Here is a 20,902-nt window from a genome sequence, read left to right as displayed (position 1 = left end):
TTTTATTAATCTAGCTCTCTGGGCCAATAAATGCTTTTATTGGGAATCCGCGCCGCTTCTAGACCTCATATACCGCCGTATCCTTGCGCCGAATCTAAGGGGGTTGCAGGGGAACTCTGACTCCCTGTACCCGAAACCTGCCACTAGACCTTAACTAAACCCTAATTTCATTTAGGTACCCCAAATGTAGACCTCAACATGTGGTCTACACCTCAACATTCGGTTCCTGACCTCAACACAAACAGAGTGAAAGGTTTCTGTAAGTTAGGCAGGGCAAGAACAGGAGCAGAGGTCAGTTTGGCTTTCAGGGTTTTAAAAGCCTTGACCTGCTCCAGTCCCCATTCAAGAGGAAGGTTATCAGGACCTTGAACAGAATCGTAGAGGGGTCTGGCAATAATCCCAAAATTAGGAATCTAGATCCTGCAGAAACCATCTATGCCAAGAAAGGTTCTCAATTGCCTTTTTGAGGCAGAATCTGGGAGGCTTAAAATAACCTGTTTCCTCTCCTCAGTTAGAGATCGAGAGGTGGGGGTGAGATTGTGACCCAAATATTTGACTGACAGGCGGGCAATGTGGGCCTTTGGCAGGGAGACCCTGTACCCCCATGAGGCTAGAAGGTTTAAGGTCTTTGTGGCCGCTATCCAAGACTCCTCTCTGGTCGGCTGCAAAGTAATATATCATCCACATATTGTATAAGACTACTGCTAGACAGATTAAGGTCCCACAGATCTTTAGCTAGGGCTTGGCTGAATAAATGTGGGCTGTCCTGAAAGCCCTGGGGCAATACAGTCCAAGTTAGTTAATGGGGAAGTTCCCCTGGTTTAGCCCATTGAAAGGCAAAAAGCAATCTCGAGTCCTCAGGCAGAGGGATACAGAAAAAGGCGTCTTTAAGGTCCAGGGTGGAAAACCATCCTGTATTCCCAGGAATTTGTTTGAGAATTGTATATGGGTTGGCTACTATGGGATGGATTGGTACAACCGCTTCATTTATTGCCCTAAGATCCTGCACTACCCGGTAATCTCCATTTGGCTTTCTGACAGAAAGAATCGGAGTATTACAAGGGGAGTTGCAGGGAATCAGGAGTTAGAATTTAAGGAAGTTGTCAATTAAAGGCTGCAGGCCTATCCTATCTTCCCGCTTAATTGGGTATTGGCACCTATGAGGAAATACACTAGGATCCCTTAGTCTGATAAGGGCTGGAGTGGCATGCGTGGCTCTCCCAGGAATGCCCTGGTCCCACACGGAAGAGTCTATTTCCCCCCAGATTTCACAGGGAATGTGAGGGGGTCTGGAGAGGAGTGAACAGAGATTATTTTTCCCACAATTCTAAGAAGGTTGGACATTCAAATGCAAATTGACACAGTTATGCAAAGACCCTGAGTGGCTGTCTCTCAATGCCCCAGAGTAGTTCTCTCATTCTGGGGTTAACTTGTAATCACAAGCTATCCAACCCATAACCACCAAGTCAAGATGTTACCTGGGCTTTCCTTCTTGCAGCATGTTGACAGGCTACTTGAACAATGGGGTCACTGCACATGCAGAGAATAGGCCACCATGAAATCATTGTGAATACGCACAACTTTTGTGTTAAAATAGACCTTCAGTTGCCATTCCCTGAAATGGTAAGAATGTTTTCTAATTTACATTTATCCTCTCTTCTTCTATCTAGCCGTTTCTTAAAGCAAGAACGATTGTTCATTTAGTGGACATTCCTAGAGTCTGTAGATATTTTACTAATGGTAGAAAAATAAAATGAAGTTACATCTGAAGAAATTATATCATTTGAATAACAGAGCAGGCAGGTAATTGTTTATTTACTTGAACATGTTCTAAGACAGAACTCATCTCAAGTAACCTATTTTTTTTTTTGGCATTTTGAGGAGTATGACATGCCCCAAGTCCCAAACAGTGACTTCAGAAACTATGGTAGATGGTCACTGGAAGGGAAATAAAAAGCCATGGAGTCCAACCTCCTCATTTTACAAATGGGAAAACTGAGATTCAGGGTTTTGCCCAGGAGTCTACAGCTAAGAAATGTCTGAAAAAGAATATCAAGGCAGGTGTTAATCTTCTATCTCTTGCTCTAACCTCTGGACAACTTGAAAGCACTCCTAATCCCAGTCCTCCTATTCATGCTTTCCCCTCATTCACCTGGAGAACACCCCTCAGGCCTGATTGGTCCAGCATCCATAGTGATTCCCTTTGTTCAAAATAAGAGATCACATCTTCTCTGAGAACAGGAAGCTCTGGAGCGTGGAATCAGGGATAAAGATGGAGAAAAACTTGTTCATTGAGAAAGGGTTGAGGATCCAGAGCTGGTCCATTTTGAGATTCACCCCAAATATATATAGGATTCATATACAGGAGTCTATACTCAATGTAAAGAAAGTGACCCAAAGTCATTATTAATTAGAGAAATGCAAATTAAGACAACTCTAAGATACCACTACACACCTGTCAGATTGGCTAAGATGACAGGAAAAAATAATGATGATTGTTGGAGGGGATGTGGGAAAACTGGGACATTGATGCATTGTTGGTGGAGTGTGAACGAATCCAACCATTTTGAGAGTAGTTTGAACTATGCTCAAAAGTCATCAAACTGTGCATACCCTTGATCCAGCAGTGTTACTACTGGGATTATATCCCAAAGAGATTATAAAGAAGGGAAAGGGACCGTATGTGCACGAATGTTTGTGGCAGCCCTTTGTAGTGGTAAAACCGGAAACTGAATGGATGTCCATCAGTTGGAGAATGGCTGAATAAATTGTGGTATATGAATATTATGGAATATTACTGTTCTGTAAGAAATGACCAACAGGATAATTTCAGAAAGGCCTGGAGAGACTTACATGAACTGATGCTGAGTGAAATGAGCAGGACCAGGAGATCATTATACTTCAACAACAATACTATATGATGACCAGTTCTGATGGACCAGGCCATCTTCAGCAACGAGATCAACCAAATCATTTCTAATGGAGCAGTAATGAACTGAACTAGCTACGCCCAGAAAAAGAACTCTGGGAGATGACTAAAAACCATTACATTGAATTCCTCAATCCCTATATTTATGCACACCTGCATTTTGATTTCACAAGTTAATTGTACAATATTTCAGAGTCTGATTCTTTTGTACAGCAAAATAACGTTTTGGTCATGTATACTTATTGTGTATCTAATTTATATTTTAATATATTTAACATCTACTGGTCATCCTGCCATCTAGGGAGGGAGTGGGGGGGGTAAGAGGTGAAAAATTGGAACAAGACGTTTGGCAATTGTTAATGCTGTAAAGTTACCCATGCATATATCCTGTAAATAAAAGGCTATTAAATAAAATAAAAAAAAAAAAAGAAAAATGATTGAGCAAAAAAAAAAAAAAAAAAAAGAAAGAAAGTGACCCAAAATAAGATGTACTAAATTATCCTGTTGTATAAATATCTGTTTCTGAGAAAGAGCAAAAGTTCTGAGCTGTCTGCCTCCAGTCTTGTTATGCTTCCTTCTGCCAGAAACTTCTTTTTTTTCCCCTATTTTTCCAAATAGTTTGCATATTTATTTCCTTTTTTTTTATTATAAGTTTTTATTGACAGAACATATGCCTGGGTAAATTTTTTGCAACATTATCCCTTGCACTCACTTCTGTTCTGACTTTTCCCTTCCATCCCTCCACCCCTTCGCTTAGATGGCAGGCAGTCTTATACATGGCAAATATGTTATAGTATATCCTAGATACAATATATGTGTGCAGAACCAAACAGTTCTCTTGTTGCACAGGGAAAATTGGATTCAGAAGGTAGAAATAACTTGGGAAGAAAAACAAAAATGCAAACAGTTTACAATAATTTCCCAGTGTTCCTTCTCTGGGTGTAGCTGCTTCTGTCCATCATCGATCAATTGGAACCTGGTTAGATCTTCTCTTTGTCGAAGATATTGACTTCCATCAGAATACATCGTTGTTGAAGTATATAATGATCTCCTCTGCCAGAAAGTTCCATACATCTAGAAACATTAGAAACTTCTAATCCCACAACTGATGTAATGAAGGTTTTTAGGATGGATTCATGATTTAGACATAAAGGGTGATACTACAAGCAAAATAGCACAACAAGGAATAGTCTGCCTCTCTAATATGTGGAGCATAAATGAATATATGGCCAAGGAAGAAGTATAGAGCATCGTCAAATGCAAAAATAGATAATTTTGATCATGGTAAACTGTTTCAATTCATATGAAAAGATGCTTCAAATTACCATTGATCAGAAAAATGCAAATTAAGACACCCTGATGTATTACTACACACCTCTCAAATTGGACAATTGCTTGAATTCGTATAAGTTTCAGTCATTGCTCTATATAGTTTAGAAAGGAGACCTTTATGAAAACCATTGAATATAAAGACATTTTCCCAGTTTATCGCTAAGTAATCTCAAAAATAACTGAACTTTGAGACATAAGAAAAACAACTTGGGACGGCTAAGAAAAAATATTTTAGAGTTGAGAATATATCAGCTGACCAGTCACAACTATAGCAATTGCTATAACCCCTGTAGAGGTAGGGGATCCATATCCAAAGTTTCATTCATATTCACAAACCATGACCCTGAAGCACTGCTACTGCAACCCCTTCTGGGTTTCCTTTTGGTTCGTTTTGGACATGTCTTTCCACAAAAGCTCAAGAACAATTCAATCAGTATTTATTAGGCTCCTACAATGCACCAGGCACTGTGTTAAGGGATACAAAAAAGGCAGGAGACAAGCCCTTACCCAAATAGCTTACAATTTAACATGGAAGACAATTCAGATATGTTCTTCCCAAAAGTAATCATCACTTATAGTTAGTATTTTTTCTATATCATTAATTGACCAAGTGATTACCACCCTGGAATGATTGAAACAATTAAGAACAATTAACTTCTATAAAAGATGGAGGAGAAACAGTAGTATAAATATACCCCAGTTTCCAAACCAAGAGCATACTTACCTCTGTACCTCCTTGGTTCTCAGGAAGAATCGGCTCAAAATTACATCACTTGTTTGGGAATTATTCTCCCCATCAAGTTGACTTGCAATGATGGTATAGCTGATGCACAAGTCACTCCCTCCTGGCTGACATCAGTCCATAGCTATGTGGAGGTAAAGCAGGTTTCTTCTCCCCAGGCTTAGTTGCCTGAAAACTTTATTATTGACTTTTAACCTTTTCAAAACTCACTAGATTGCAGCCATCTTGAATACTCTTTCAATGAAGATCAGGGGAAAAAAACAGACAGAAGTCAGAGTAGAGTCATGAGGCATGTTGGATAGAAGTTTAGATGAGAACATAAAGGTCTGAGATCACTCTCCTTACCCAAAGGGTTATACCCTGTCTTCATTTGATCTCCATCAATTGGGGAAGAAAAGACACTAAATTATTCCTGTGGCAACTTTTTGTATGTGCTTATAGAACAATAATATTCCATAGCATTCATGTGCTATGACTTATTCAGCCATTCCCCAGCTGATGGGCATCCACTCAGTTTCCAGTTTCTTGCCTCCACAAACATGGCTGCCACAAACATTTTTGCAAATGTGGGTCCCATTCCCTCCTTTAAATTCTCTTTGGCATATAAGCCCAGTAGAAACACCACTAGATCAAAGGGTATGCAGCTTTTGATAACCCTTTGGGCATAGTTCCAAATTGCTCTCCAGAATGGTTGGATCTGTTCACAACTTCACCAATAATGCATTAGTGTCACAGATTTCCTCCTAAAAACCTTTCCACATTGATTACATTCAGAAGGTTTCTCTCCAGTGTGGGTTCTCTGATGTCAAGCAAAAGCTTTCCTTTGACTAAAATCCTTGCCACATTGCTGCCATTCATAAAACTTCTCTTCAGTGCAGATTCTCTGATGTACAATAAGATATCCCACAATCTCACTGTCAGAGAAGTAGCATAAATACAGCTCCAGTAAGCCACTAGAGAGAGTTTTCTTGGGAGCATTCCCAGGAGTTGGAGAGGAGTACTCTGGAAGAAAGCCTACAAGGCCTATCTTTGAGGCAAGAGAGATTCATCCTATCTTCTACCTTGGTGCTGGCTGGAGTCAGAAGGACAAACCTTTGGATTTGGAGAATCCTGTGGGTCATTTCTTACTGAACAATAATATTCCATAATATTAATGAAATGAATTCATGAAATGAAAATGCCTTTTCATGGTAAAGTTTTCTTTTTTATAAAACCTTTTGCACATTTGGTAAATGTCTCTCTCCAAGCTTCTCTCATGTGTTGCACAGCTTTCTGTCCAAGTGAAGTCACAGGATCCATCAGCCACGAATAGTTGCTTGTGAGTTTCTACCACAGAATGGCTTAGCTCTGCAGGAGTTTCCTTCATTTCAAGACTGATCTCTCCTTCCAAAAAAAAGAAAAAAAAAAGAAAGATTAAAAGAAAAGAAAACTGAAAACAATAAAACAAACATAATCATGATACACACACACACACACACACACATATTTATACTCCCTTTCCTCCATTAGAAGAGAAACTCAGTTTTCTCTTTTCCACACAAAAAGAAAAATCTTAAATGAGCAGAAGCAATCATTTTTCATCCCATTATTTCATATCCAAAACATAATTTACTTTCATAGGATCTCCATGCACCATTACAGCCGAATCTCACAATAACCTGTGACAACACAGAGAGTGCCTTCATTTTCCTTAAGTGCACAACTGAGGTCATCAGTTCAGAATGGCTAAGTGACTCGGGCCAAATCCCAGCAACTGAGACTAGAATTTACACCTTGTGCATGGGCATGCTCTGCCTACACTAAGTAACAAATTATCTCTACTCTCAATTTTTCCCTTTCATTATCTGCACTTTTACTCATTTTCATAGACATGTCATTTGGTGCATATTTTAAAAATACTCAAATTGTTTCATGATCAGTCCTGCCTGTAACCATAACAAATTTACATGGTGATCTCTTTCAGTTCTATTTTTTTCTATCTGAGATCATATTCAGTAGGCTAACACAATTTTTTTTTTAATTTACCTGAGGTAAAAGCAATATTGTTCTGACCCATCACTTTTTTTTGAGATAGCTATTACTTATTTCTTTTTTTTTTTAATTATCATTATGTGATCCCTGCATATCCTGCATATCCTGACAAACACTAATTTTTAAAAATGTATGAAATTATCCACATCTGAAAATGTCTCAAACAGAAAATCGAGTATATCATCTTGAGATATGGAAGGGTAGTGTAGGCTGCACTATTGCAATCCTTCTCTTTTAGAACCTCACCAAGGCCTTGAACGACTGAGATAAAGATCCAAGGGATCTGACCCAAAAATGTCTTAGTGGCATTTAAAGTGGTGAATACTTGTCTGATTTGGTTATAAAGGTAACTGTACTCTGGGACCACACAGATGTGCATTCTGCAGTGATTTCAGTCTACCATGATCACCCAACAGACTGCTGTAGAGAACTATGCACTGAGTCCATCAAACGCTAGCTGCTTCTAAGTGCAACAGATTCTTCTGGTTTCTCAACTTGACATCAGATTGTTCCCAGCATTCCAGGAAGGTTGGACACTCGTGTACAAATGGTCACACACCTGGATAGACCCTCAGGGGCTATCTCTCCCTGGACTAGAGTACTTCTCTCCCTTCCAGGGTATCTAGAACACATCTCATCCAATCTCTAATCACCTGAGTAAGATGTGACCTGGGTCTGCATTCTTACAGCAGTGCTGGCAGGCTATTTGGAAAGCATAGTGAGGAAGTGGGGACAGGAGAGGCGATCATGAAATCATCATGAAAGGCCACAGTCTTTCTACCAAAACAGACCTTAAAGTGTCGCTCATTAATATGTTTAAGCTTATTTTCTAATTTGAATATTTCCTCTGATTATGTTACTCTTCTTCTATCTAGAATTGTTTGGCTACATGGGTTGGTCATTCAGTAGGGTTTCAGTTGCTATCCTTTCAAAGACTGTGATTATATAAATATTATTTAAAAACAACATAAAACAATATTTGTAATTGAACCTTGAGTCATTTAGGGCAACATTTATCATGAGCCACTAGAAATATAAACTTTTTTTTTAAACAATAATTACCAATGGCTTTTTATTGGCTAGAGTTTAGAAATGAATTTCCATGTCTCCACAGGAGCTTGTCCAATTCTTCTGTTTTCTACCTCATACATGTAAAAACATATTCATCATATCTGTTTCAAAATCAGAATACAGTTACAGTGGATAGAATGTGGATAGGGCCTTGAATCAGGAAGCCCAGAGTTTTACTCAGACCTGAGAACATTGCAAGTCAAGTTATAGGACCTCTGTTAGATTCAATTTCTTATCTATAAAATGGGCATAATAATAGCAACTAAGTCCTCTGGTTCTCTTGAGGATGAAATAAGACAATGAAGAGCATGGCACACAGGCTGTATAAATGCTACCTGTTTTATTTCACTTTGAGAAGTCTCTGGTGCAGCCCTCTTGGCCTCTAGAGATTTCTTGACTTAGGTATCCTGAAGTGAGTGGGGATTGAGAGCAGCTTCTAGAGAATGTGATTTTCCAATACAGGTCATTTGCAAAGTTCTCCTTCTCTGTTAAAATTTGTAACAAAATAGATATTAATACAATCCTAGTCTGCTATTACAATAACCAGGTCAGATAGTGAGAGCCAGCCTAAACCTTAACAGCACTAACATGAACATCACTGGAGCAGAGAACAACATAAAAAATAAAAAAGAGATTTGTTTGAGAATGTCACATATGTGTGTATATGTGCGTATGTATATGTATGTATATACGTGTGTGTGTGTATAGCTTTCAAACAAATAAGATTAAGACAAAAAATCCCTATGATATATGATAAAAATGTGAATGACATAAGTGGATGCCTCACTTGTGTGGGAGCCGTTTAATGCTGTCAATCAGCAGGGAAAGATTTTTCATTGCTTCCAAACTAGATAAATGAATGTAGAGGAACACAGTTGTTAGATATGAAACTGATGGATGCTCATGGTAAAGCCTTCAGTGCTACACTCTTGATGAGAAAGTGAGAGAACTGGGATAGGATGGGGTTCAAACTTTGTCAAGGGTATATACACTAAAATTAGGAGAGTGGAAAGAAAAGATAAGGATGGGAATTTAAAGGACTGGGTAAAATAAGGAATAAGAGGGAGAAAGAAAGTAGCAGGGAGAGAGTAAAAGGAGAAGCTAATAAAGAAAGTAAGGAGTAAAAATAAGATAGAAGGTAATTCACAAATAGCAAATAGAACTATGTTAAAGACATAAGAACATGAGTTATGGGCCCAATGAATAAATGAAATGGACAGTTTTTCAAAGAAGACATCAAGAGAATTTTTTAGTCATTTTTTTATTATAGCTTTTTATGGACTAGTTATATGCATGGGTAATTTTACAGCATTGACAATTGCCAAACCTTTTGTTCCAATTTTTCCCCTTCTTCCCCTGATCCTGTCCCCCTGATGGCAGGTTGACCAATTCATGTTAAATATGTTAAAGTATAAATTAAATACAATATAAGTACACATGCCTTAACAGTTATTTTGCTGTATGAAAAGAATGGGACTTTGAAATAAGTGTACTATTAGCCTGTGAAGGAAATCAAAAATGAAGGTGGACAAAAATAGAGGGATTGGGAATTCTATGTAATGGTTCATAGTCATCTCTCAGAGTTCTTTTGCTGGGTGTAGCTGGTTCAATTCATTACTGCTCTGTTGGAACTGATTTGGTTCATCTCATTGCTAGAGATGGTCACGTCCATCAGAATTGATCATCATATAGTATTGTTGCTGAAGTATATAACGATCTCCTGGTCCTGCTCATTTCACTCAGCATTAGTTCATGTCAGTCTCTCCAAGCCTTTCTGAAATCATCCTGTGTTGGAATCTTTACAAACTGTTAAGCCATTGGAGTTGATAGAGACAATAATTATCTAATTTAGCATGGTTCAAAATGATTGATTTGATCTTAGAAGGAGATCTTTTGGGCCAGAACTTGAAACAAGGTACTAAGTACAACTGATAGAAACGATGCTTGTGTTCACACCTTTAGAGAGCTCATAAGTATCTAAGTACTCAATGAAGTTCACACGTTTGGGAGAATTCAGGGTTTAGAAAGAGATATCTGAATTCACATCTCCCTTAGGGCCAGAGAGCATGCTGGGAGATATCCCACAATCCCACTGTCAGAGAAGTAGCATAAATACAGCTCCAGTAAGCCACTAGAGAGTGTTTTTCTTGGGAGCATTCCCAGGAGTTGGAGAGGAGTACTCTGGAAGAAAGCCTACAAGGCCTATCTTTGAGGCAAGAGAGATTCATCCTATCTTCTACCTTGGTGCTGGCTGGAGTCAGAAGGACAAACCTTTGGATTTGGAGAATCCTGCGGGTCATTTCTTACTGAACAATAATATTCCATAATATTCATATATATGGTCATGATTTTAAAAGTATCTAGATCATCAAAGATCAGAGAAATTCATATTAAAACTACCTGAAAATATCATTTCCTGTAATGTACTCTTCTTTTTTATAATATAAGATGGTTCTTTTTGGGAGCAAGTTTCTTGGGGAAGTTTTCTGGAGGCAGCCTTACTTTCAGTTCAGAGTAATAATCACTGCAAATGCAGCCAGATGTTAAAGTAGTTCTTTATTGTTTCTTCCAAAATAACCCAGTTAACTTTCTTTGTTTCCGAGAGCTCTTGTTGCTAGCTTCAGCCTCTCTCTGAATCTTGGTTCTGCCCAACTACAGATTAGCTTCTCAATCTCCCGAAATGAACTCTCACTCTGTCAATCTTCCGAAGTGACTTCTGGCTCTAGCGCAACTGTGACTCTTGGCTTCTTCTGAACTGACCCTGTTTGACTTAGCTCAGTTGTTTTTATGCTCTCTCAAAGGTTGATTCCTCCTCTGAGTGTGGGATTATGGGAGGTGTGCATTCACAAAGTTACAAATTTCACTTTGTGATTCTCCCATACTTGTGAACTCCAATGAATACTTAAATACATTACTGAATTAGGGAATTTGCTAACTACCATGCAAAATTAGGCAACTGACTAATCACTTTGTAAGGATTCTAACAATTTCCCTCCGACCAGATTGTCTAAAAGGATAGAAGAAAGTGACAAACGTTGAAGAGCATGTGGAGAAATTGAGAGATAATTAATTGTAGGTGGAATTGTAAATGAAAAACCATTTTGGAGAGTCCTTTGGCCACAAAACTGGATCCATTCTAAAGATTATGTGTAGAAAAACTTCACTAAAATGTTTATAGCTGCACTCTTGTGCTGGCTAAGAACTAGAAATTGAGAGTTGCCTGTCACCTGGGGAGCTATCACACGTTGTGGTACAAGATTATAATGGAATACTACTGTGCTATAAGAAGTGATGTATAAAGGGCTGAAACTCTTGAGTTAATGCACTGAGGTCGGATAATCGAGCACTTAAGGTTAATTACCTATTGGACAATACTCTATTAGATATGCTTGAAAATGGCCCTTCCACTATCCTGTGCTGGCTCCATAATTGGTGTATCCGAGAATTGTAAAAGGAACTAGTGAGTGGAGCAAAGACTAGCCAGAGTCACTTCTGGGTGGGAGATGAAAAAGGAGAGGTCTTGGAGATTCTGCATATATCCACTTCAATCCTACCCTAAAGACCAAGAATAAAGACCAAGGACTTTTATTTATCCTGACTCCAGCTGATTTTAAGGTATCCAGGGGCTAACTCGGTCATCACAGGATGACTCCAGATTTTAGAAAACATGGAAACCTTAGTGTAAAATACAGAAGGGTGGAGAGGAATAGAGATAAGACAACATTGTAGTAATAGAATATTGTTTGAAGAATAACTTTAAGTTACTGTATCTATTATAAATATCCAAATTAACCATAGAGGGCATATGAAGGCAGACACTAAATATATTAGGAGAAAGAATGGGTGAATAGAAATGTATAGAGAATAATGTTCAGATATATACTTATTCATATCCAGTGGAAAGTCTAGGGTGCTGGGGGCAGAAAAGGAGAAAAGAATGACATGATTGTAAATGAGTGGGCTAAAGAGCAGCTTCTGGGGATTTGTTCTCCAGTACAGGTCTTTTGAGATCTTCTTGTGTAAAATTTGTAAACAAAATAGGTATTAATGCAATTTAGTCTGCTATTGCAATAATTCAAGGTAGGTAATGAGAGCCAGCTTAAATCTTAACAGCACCGACATGAACATCACTGGAGCAGAGAATTTCCCTTTAGGCTGACAAGTTCAATTAAATGGTCTCAAACCAAGAATTATATTTGATATACAGAAGCAACCCACCCTGCCATAGTAATTTTATTAAACCAACTGAAAAAGTATGATTCTGCCATTCATAAACACGGCAAACACTTGCCACCTGTGCCCTAAACTTCAGGACACGTGCACAACTCCACACATTGCCCCTTTCCTGGCACAGCCACACCCATAGATCAAGACAGGTGCCATTGTTCCTCCTTGCCCAGCAACACTCCAACTCATGCTAATGCTCGGATGCCAAGGCCAGGAGCCAACATCAAACATCCTGGCATCTCCGCTGGCCCTGCCAACAGCTGCCCCTTACCCAGGAGCTGGCACAACAGCTGCCTTGGGGCCTCCTGATTATATGTCAGGGTTCCCACTAGGCCAGCCCTTCAGGGACAGCAACCTGCCTGCCCTGGGACACCTCCCCCCTCACCCCAGGGAAGGCGCAGTGGTCAGTTAGCCTCCAAGTAAAGTAACCCTCTCTGGCCAAGCCAACAGCATGAGAGTGACACACCGAGGGCAGGCCAGTCAAAGGTAATAGTGTCCACCTCTGCAGGTCAGCTGAATCCCATTTTCTACAGGCCCTTGTCTAGTAATCAGCTACAATGCATTTAGGGTTTCCCTCATTGTGACTGATTAATGCAGTGGGGGGATAGGGGACTCTGGCTCTTGTTAGAAAGCCACAGGCTTTCTAGTGTTAGTGACAACACTAAGAGACCTTGGAGAGAGGAGGAGTCACTGAACAAGGGCAGGTCCAAGGCCTCCCACCTCGCTGCCCATTTCTCCCTTGGTTCTTGTTGCTCTTGTGGCAGTTTAGGGGCTGAAACCTGGGGGTCTAGAGCAACAGAGAGCTTGCAGCCTTCTCTGGAGGTTCAGCTCCTTCCCAGGTATTCTCAGGTAAGTACACATGGTCTAGAGAAGAAAATAAAGCAATACAACTTGTGTTGTGGAGGAAAACAGTCATATCACTAACTTGCTAGAATGCCCGAGGAAGGCTCAGCAAAGCTGGCTTACTTTGGTTTCTTCCTGGGAGTCTCAAGGTTTTCCCAGACTGAGCTCATGAGTCTGCAAACTTTCTAGAGTCTGAAGTGAGGTGAAGAGAGGGCCGCTGACTCCTGGGGAAAATGAAGAAAGACTTTATGTAGGTGTTGGCTTGAGCTCATCCCTCATGGAGTTCAGTGATTTCTAAGAACAATTCATTAAAAACAAGTTCTTGGAATTAAAATTCTTTGTCCTAAACCATGAACAGCAGGGAGGCTTGGGTGGCCATTGTGTGAGTGATAAGACTTATTTCATCTTCCAGGTTTTCTTTCTGTGAGTATAGACCAGTGTTTCAATGAGGTAGTTTCATGTGGGATTTAGAAACTCATTCACAGTGGAAGGTGCACTGCAAGCTGGGGATAAAAAGGACAGAAAACATCTCTGTATAAAGGGAAATATTGATGTCAATTATTAAACGCTATGAGATGTTGGGACTAATAAAATAATGACTTATAGCTAAAGGCTAACAGGAGAGTCTTGTTTTAAAATGTTAAAAATTGCCACGTCCATCACATCTCACTTGATTGTCCCATAATCTTGTTTTTGCCGTCTGTACCTTTCTCTTGGTTCTACTCTTCACTTAGCATCAGTTCACGTAAGTTTCTCCAGGCCTCTCTGACATCAGCCTTCTGACCATTTCACATAGAACAATATTCCATTACTTTTATGTACTATAACTTATTACCCATGGATAGGTTTTGTAAATAAAAAGCTTTAATAAAATAAAAAATTTTTAAAAAGATGATCATAGTAATATTTCCTTATTTTCTCCTTCTGATCAAAAGGTGGACCCTGAAGATTGATGAGGAACATTGATTTGAGACAGGATTTGGATTTTATGTTAAAATGAGTGAGTTATAAAGTAAATGCCAAGGAGGATGGCAAGCCACATAAAGAAGAGAAACATCAAGCCAGGAATGGGAAAATGGAGAATACGGCCAATGTTTTCAGGCAATCGGAATGAAAGAAGGTAAGTGGAAGACGGTCTTCAGAAAATTCTGACCACTATTGCATATATCTTCTGCTTCTGTGTTTTGAGCACTAAGCTGTTATTCTCTTTGAAGGTATCGGTTGACAAAGAAACAACATTTCTCCCCAGTGATGATACAGTATCTCCCTCTCTCACCTGTTAGGGTTTCCAGCACCCTATGGTTTTACAATACTGTGAGATCAAGTGAATAAACCTGCATTTGGTGGTTTCTGACAAGCTTCCCTGGATGCTTCAGGCCCAGGGCTAGTTCGTTCTATCAAGATGCTTCTGACAGAGGGGTACAGTGAGCCAAAGGTGGCTATGGTATGGATCAGGGATCCAAGAAAAGCCAACAGGGTTGTAATAGTCAGGAAAGTCAGCCTCCTTTGCTGATGCAGAGACAACTTTAAGCAGAGAGCAACTTCAGCAGAGTCATTTCCTGGGACCACTTGAGCATGGTGTAGACAAAATCAGAGAGATCCTCTGAAAAAGAAGAAGGCAGTGATATAGGGTAGAACCACATAAGAAGGACTGTCCTGGCAAAGGAGGCAATTTTCCAGCCAAGATATGGAAAATGAAGGGTGAATCCCAGGCAGAGTAAGTGCAACTCACATCATGTAGCCCCTGCAGGTATGGGTGCTGACCTCTGGCACTGCTATGGAACAAGAAGCCTTTTGGGGATTCCCACATCAACCCAGAAATTGAATAGATGCCTTTGCAATTGCCTTTAGTGTGCACAAAGTTTAAGGGTCTGATGTCTGATTTGTTGGGACAGGTTCCTGAATGGCTCATGTTTAAGGGGGCTTTGCCAGCGCTACAGAGCTCTATTCAGGGACATCTGTGGCCACAGGTGCTCTGAATATAGAATTAAAATGAAGTTGAATTTACAAAACATGAGATTCAGTGATCCAAGGTGAGGGCACATGTTGTAGATGATGCCCTGGATGCAGAGTAAAACTTGAGTTTTAGAGAGACCTTGAGTGTCATGGACCCTCCAAGTAAGGATCGGCATTTCTAGGGATCTCAAGCCTGCTATTATTTTGGGTTGATGTGCACCTTTTTCATATGGGTAATCTTTCTTCTAAGGATTAATTTGGTAGTGTGAGGAGAAGGGGGATAGAAGTAATGATAGGGGCACTGGCTACTTCCTTTACATAAGCTACTGCTCTATGAAGCAGACCAGAACAAATGGCTTCTCCATCTGGAGAGGTTCAGGAGTTTGGGAGCAGGACCACCTACCTGGATTACAGAACCTCCTGGGGATCTGACCTTGCAAATCCAGTGGTGTCCTGTAGGTTCTCCCATCTAGCAGGTGGTATTGCCCATTTAGGATGTCAGGTGGCACCACACGTACACAACCTTGAGTCTAAAGGGGGAGTGGTGAGCAGGACTTCAAAGGGACCTTTCCACCATGGTTCCAAGGAAGGCTTTCAGAGATTCCACCAGAACCAATCACAGGGCTGGATTAGGAGCTGAGCCCATGGGTATAGTGGTATCAGGTGTCCTGGTATTATCTCATAAGGACATAACTTCTTCCTACCTAGCGCTTCCATGAAATTAATAAGGGGAGTTAAATATTCCATTAATTTTTTCCCATCCTTGATGACTGGGGGTTGAAAGGCACAATATTGGTGCTGACTGATTGACCAGGTAAAAGCACCATTGGTAACAAAGCTCTTGTAACATGGGTACGTCTATTACTATTTAGTTCTTTAAGAACCCTCCATAATGAAATGATTTTTCTCTTTATTTCTCTAGTAAATTTATTTATTCTTAATGCATTGCTTTATGCATGTTCTGGGGAGAGAAAAATCAGAGGTAAAGTGCAAAACCATTGAAGAGATAACAAAAGAAAAAAAGTAGAGAACATAGCATGTGTTGATTTACATTCAGTCTCCTTAGTTCTTTGTGTGGATGCAGATGGCATTTTCTGTGCAAACTCTGTTGGGATTGTTTTGCATCCCTGAACCTCTGAGGGGGACCTAGGCTTTCATAGTTGATCATTGCACATTCTGACTGTTCTTCTGGTTCTACTTGTTTGGCTCAGCCTCAGTTCATGTAACTCCAGGCCTTTCCAAAACCAGCTCATTCATCGTTTTTACAGAACAGTAATATTCCATTACTTTCATGAAGTACAACTTGTTCAGCCATTCCCCAATAGACAGACTACATGTTTATCTTTCAGTTCTTTGCAACTGCACAAAGAGTTGGCACATTGTGGCCCATATGGGTCTGGAATGCTTTGTCCAAGAGAATTTTTTGCTAGCCCAAAACCTGTGGCACCCACCAGGACCATCCCTAAAACATATTTGGAACCATGGGTAACTGGCAATTGAATGAAGACCCTCTGCCAGCTTTGAAGGGAACATCTGGGAGTGGAAACTGGTCCCAAGTTAGTTTCAGAGACTTGGATACATTGTGCTTGGGGCAACTTGGACTCATTTCATAGGCAGTGAAAGCAGCCCTGAGAAACCTGCCTCACCAATATTTTGGGGCTATTCCCTCCAACTTGTTGGGTCCTTAATGGCTCAATGAAGAGAGGTATATAGGAGGGAGAAACAAAATAGGCGAACCGTGAGTCCATTGGGTTCAATGAAGTCCTAAGGAGTTTACACCCCTCCTTTGGTAGCTGTTCTTGCTCTGTGATAAACATTCTCTTCTAGGCTGTGGCAATTTCCCCTTTCGCTTTCATGCTGAGATGGATAAGCTAAAGTTTGTGCTTGTGGGGCAAAGCATAAGTTCCATGGAGACTTCTGCTCTAGAAGTTTTGCCTTCCAGCATCTGGAGAGTTACCACCAGGGTTGCAGCTGTTTGGTCAGTGCAATCATTTGCTTGGTCATGAAGGTTTTTTCTGCTGAGTTATGGGACCCTGATAAGAGAGAGTACTGAGGCACCTCAACCTTTGCACAATAAGTTTCCTGCTATGTTGCAGAAATGCCCTTGTGGAGCAAGGAGCTTTGATTTGTGATTGTGGGAATGGGTGTTAACCAAGGCTCACAGCTAGTTGCTCATGAGCAGATGCCTTGTCAGGGCCTCTTGCCTGTGAGCAGTTTGCTAAACTGTTGTATCAGCTCTACTCCTATTGGTAGATACTGTGCATATGCAAAGCTCAGAAGCTGTTTCTCTGAATTGGTCATAGTGGATTCCCTACTGTTCAGGCACTGATCACATTTGCAAAAATGTATATCAATAAGGCTGAACAGCATAATAAACTGGAGCTCTTTTCACACTGTATGAGTCTTCTGCCTCATTCATTGTGTCTCTGAGATCAAAGGGTTCATATGCTATGAGCTCTTAAAAGACAGTTGCAACAACTGGCACTTACAAACAGGGACAGGAACCTGGAATGGTGCCAGAGAATCACTTTCCACTCAGTCACTGTTAAGTGGTCAAGACAAGGAGGACTCCAGAGAGTGAGCCCACTAAACTGCGGTGTTTCTGGACCAGGCAGAGTGTCGGGGCAACGGTTAAGTAACCTAATGGGGCAGAAAAGATGTAACCCACTCCCTTCAGACAGAAAAGCATATGCATAGGCAGAAGCAAAGGACAGACATATATTTATTGTTTAGTTCTCTGTGACCACATAAAGAGCTAGCACATTGTGGCCCATGTGGCCTTTTTTCTAAAAGGATTTTTGCTAGCCCAGAGCTTGTGCCAGTATGACGGGAAAGTGTACAGACCATCCCCAGAGCATATTTGGAATCATGGGCAGCTGGCAATTGAATGAAGCCCAAGCTGCCTTCAGAGACTTGGATACATGGTGCTTATGGCAACTGGGACTCATCTCACAGGAGGTGACAGCAGCCCTGGGAAACCTCCCTCACCAGTGTTTCTGGGCTACTCGTTCCAACTTCTTAGATGCACAAAGACTGTAATTGCTACATCCACACTCAGTTCCCAAAGTCCTCTCTCAGTGTAGATGGCTCTTTTCTTCACAAGATTATTGGAATTGGCCTGAATCATGTCATTGTTGAAAAGAGCCACATCCACCAGAATTGATCATTGTATAGTCTTGCTGTTGCCATGTATGATGATCTCCTGGTTCTGCTCACTTCACTTTGCATCAATTCATGTAGGTCTCTCCAGGCATCTCTGGAATCATCCTGCTGATCATTCCTTATAGAACAATAATATTCCACAACATCAATGTGCTATGACTTATTCAGCATTTCCCAGCTGATGGGCATCCAGTCAGTTTCCAGTTTCTTCCCAGTACAAACAGGGCTGCAGAAACATGTCTGCACATGTGGGTCCTTTTCCCTCCTTTGGCAAATAAGCCCAGTAGAAACATTGCTAGTTCAAAGGCTATGCACCTCTTGATTACCCTTTGGCCATATTTCCACATTGCTCGGCAGAATGGTCGGATCTGTTTACAAGTCTCCTAACAATACATTAGTGTCCCAGGTTTCCCACAAAAGCCTTTCCACATTGGTTACATTGAGAAGGTTTCTCTCCAGTTTGGGTTCTTTGATATCTAGTAAGAAATCCTCTATTTCCAAATTTTTCCAACATTAATTGCAGTCATAAAGTTTCTCTTAAGTGTGGGTACTCATGGTCAGCAAGACAAGATTTATGTCTAAAAGCCTTTCCACACTGGTTACATTACTAAGGCTTCTCTACAGTGTGCATTATTTGATGTCTAGTAAGATGTCCCTTGCTTCCAAATGACTTTATACATTTATTACATTCATAATTCCGGTGTGAATTCTCTGATGTCTTTTAAGAGATCTCTTGTCTCTAAAGGCTTTTCTACATTGGTTACATTCATAAGGCTTCTCTCCAGTGTGGATTGTCTGATGGAAAGTAAGAGATGCCTTTTTTCTAAAAGTTTTTCCACACTGGTTACATTCATAAGGCTTCTCTCCAGTGTGGATTCTCTGATGGAAAGTAAGAGATGCCTTTTTTCTAAAAGTTTTTCCACACTGGTTACATTCATAAGGCTTCTCTCCAGTATGGATTCTCTCATGTATAGTAAGAGCTCCCTTGTCTCTAAAGGCTTTTCTACACTGGTTACATTCATAAGGTTTCTCTCCACTGTGGATTCTTTCATGTACAGTAAGAGATCCCTTGTCTCTAAAGGCCTTTCTACACTGGTTACATTCATAAGGTTTCTCTCCAGTGTGGATTCTTTGATGTCTAATAAGAGTTCCTTTTTCTGTAAAAGCCTTTCCACACTGGTTACATTCATAAGGCTTCTCTCCAGTGTGTCTTTTCTGATGTCCAGTAACACCTCTCTTGTCTCTAAAAGCCTTTCCACATTGGTTACATTCATAAGGCTTCTCTCCAGTGTGGATTCTCTGATGGAAAGTAAGAGCTCCCTTGTCTCTAAAGGCTTTTCTACACTGGTTACATTCATAAGGTTTCTCTCCACTGTGGATTCTTTCATGTACAGTAAGAGATCCCTTGTCTCTAAAGGCCTTTCTACACTGGTTACATTCATAAGGTTTCTCTCCAGTGTGGATTCTTTGATGTCTAATAAGAGTTCCTTTTTCTGTAAAAGCCTTTCCACACTGGTTACATTCATAAGGCTTCTCTCCAGTGTGTCTTTTCTGATGTCCAGTAACACCTCTCTTGTCTCTAAAAGCCTTTCCACATTGGTTACATTCATAAGGTTTCTCTCCAGTATGGATTCTCTGATGTTTAATGAGATTACTCATTTGTCTAAATCTTTTTCCACAATGGTAACATTCAAAAGGGTTCTCTCCAGTGTGGGTTCTCTGATGTAAACTAAGAAATGTTCTATTTGTAAAAGCCTTTCCACCCTGGTTACATTCATTAGGTTTCACTCCTGTGTGTATAAGATTTTCCTTTTTTATAAAACCTTTTCCACCTTCGGTACATTCACAATGTCTCTCTCTAAGCTGGATTCTCTCATGGGTTACACAGCTTTTTCTCCAAGTAAAGTCACAGGATCCATCACCCATGAACCACTGCTTCGGAGTTTCTTCCACAGAATGGCTTAGCTCTGCAGGAGTTTCTTTTGTTTCCAGTCTGACCTCTCCTCCAAAAAAAATAAAAAATAAAAAGAAAGAAGGAAAGAAAATAGCAAACAATAAAGTAAACATAGTTATGATCAGATACACACACACATACACACACACACACACATACACACAAAGAGAAACTCAGTCATTTTCTCTTTTCCTAGGCAAATAAAAAATTGAAAATGGGCAGATCCAATCATTTTAAGTCCCATTAGTTCACATCGCCAACATGATCTAATTTCTAAGGAGTTTCACGCACAATCTCAGTGGAACCTCACAATAATCTGTGACAACACAGAGAGTGCCATCAGCCTCCTTAGGTGCACAACTTAGGTCACCAGCTCAGAATGGCTGAGTGACGTGATCCAAATCCCAGCACCTGAGACTAAAATTTACACCCTGTGAATGGGAACATTCTGCTTCCGTTATTTCACAATTATCTCCACTCTCAATTTTCCCCTTTCCTTTTCATTATCTGCTCTTTGCCTCTTTTCATAGACATGATATTTAGTGCACATATAGGAAATACTCAAATTGTTTCACGATCTGTCCTGCTTGTAAGCTTAACAAATTTCCATGCTGATCACTTTCAATTCAAATTTTTTTTCTATTATGTTATATGA

General features: G+C 40.2%; 1 protein-coding gene across 1 annotated transcript; it reads right to left on the bottom strand.

The window, feature by feature from the left end:
* Positions 1-18,388: 18,388 nt before the first annotated feature.
* On the bottom strand, positions 18,389-19,959 carry LOC116419710 (zinc finger protein 501-like). The gene is given in 2 exon segments (XM_031941283.1): positions 18,389-19,726; positions 19,729-19,959. Coding segments are annotated over 2 exon segments (936 nt in total). The 5' UTR covers positions 19,904-19,959; the 3' UTR covers positions 18,389-18,965.
* Between the last annotated feature and the right edge of the window lie 943 nt (positions 19,960-20,902).

The sequence above is a fragment of the Sarcophilus harrisii genome, chromosome 6, assembly GCF_902635505.1.
Source record: "Sarcophilus harrisii chromosome 6, mSarHar1.11, whole genome shotgun sequence".
Taxonomy (NCBI): Eukaryota; Metazoa; Chordata; class Mammalia; order Dasyuromorphia; family Dasyuridae; genus Sarcophilus; species Sarcophilus harrisii.
The sequence above is the reverse complement of the archived record's forward strand: the minus strand, read 5'-3'. Positions and strand labels throughout refer to the sequence as shown.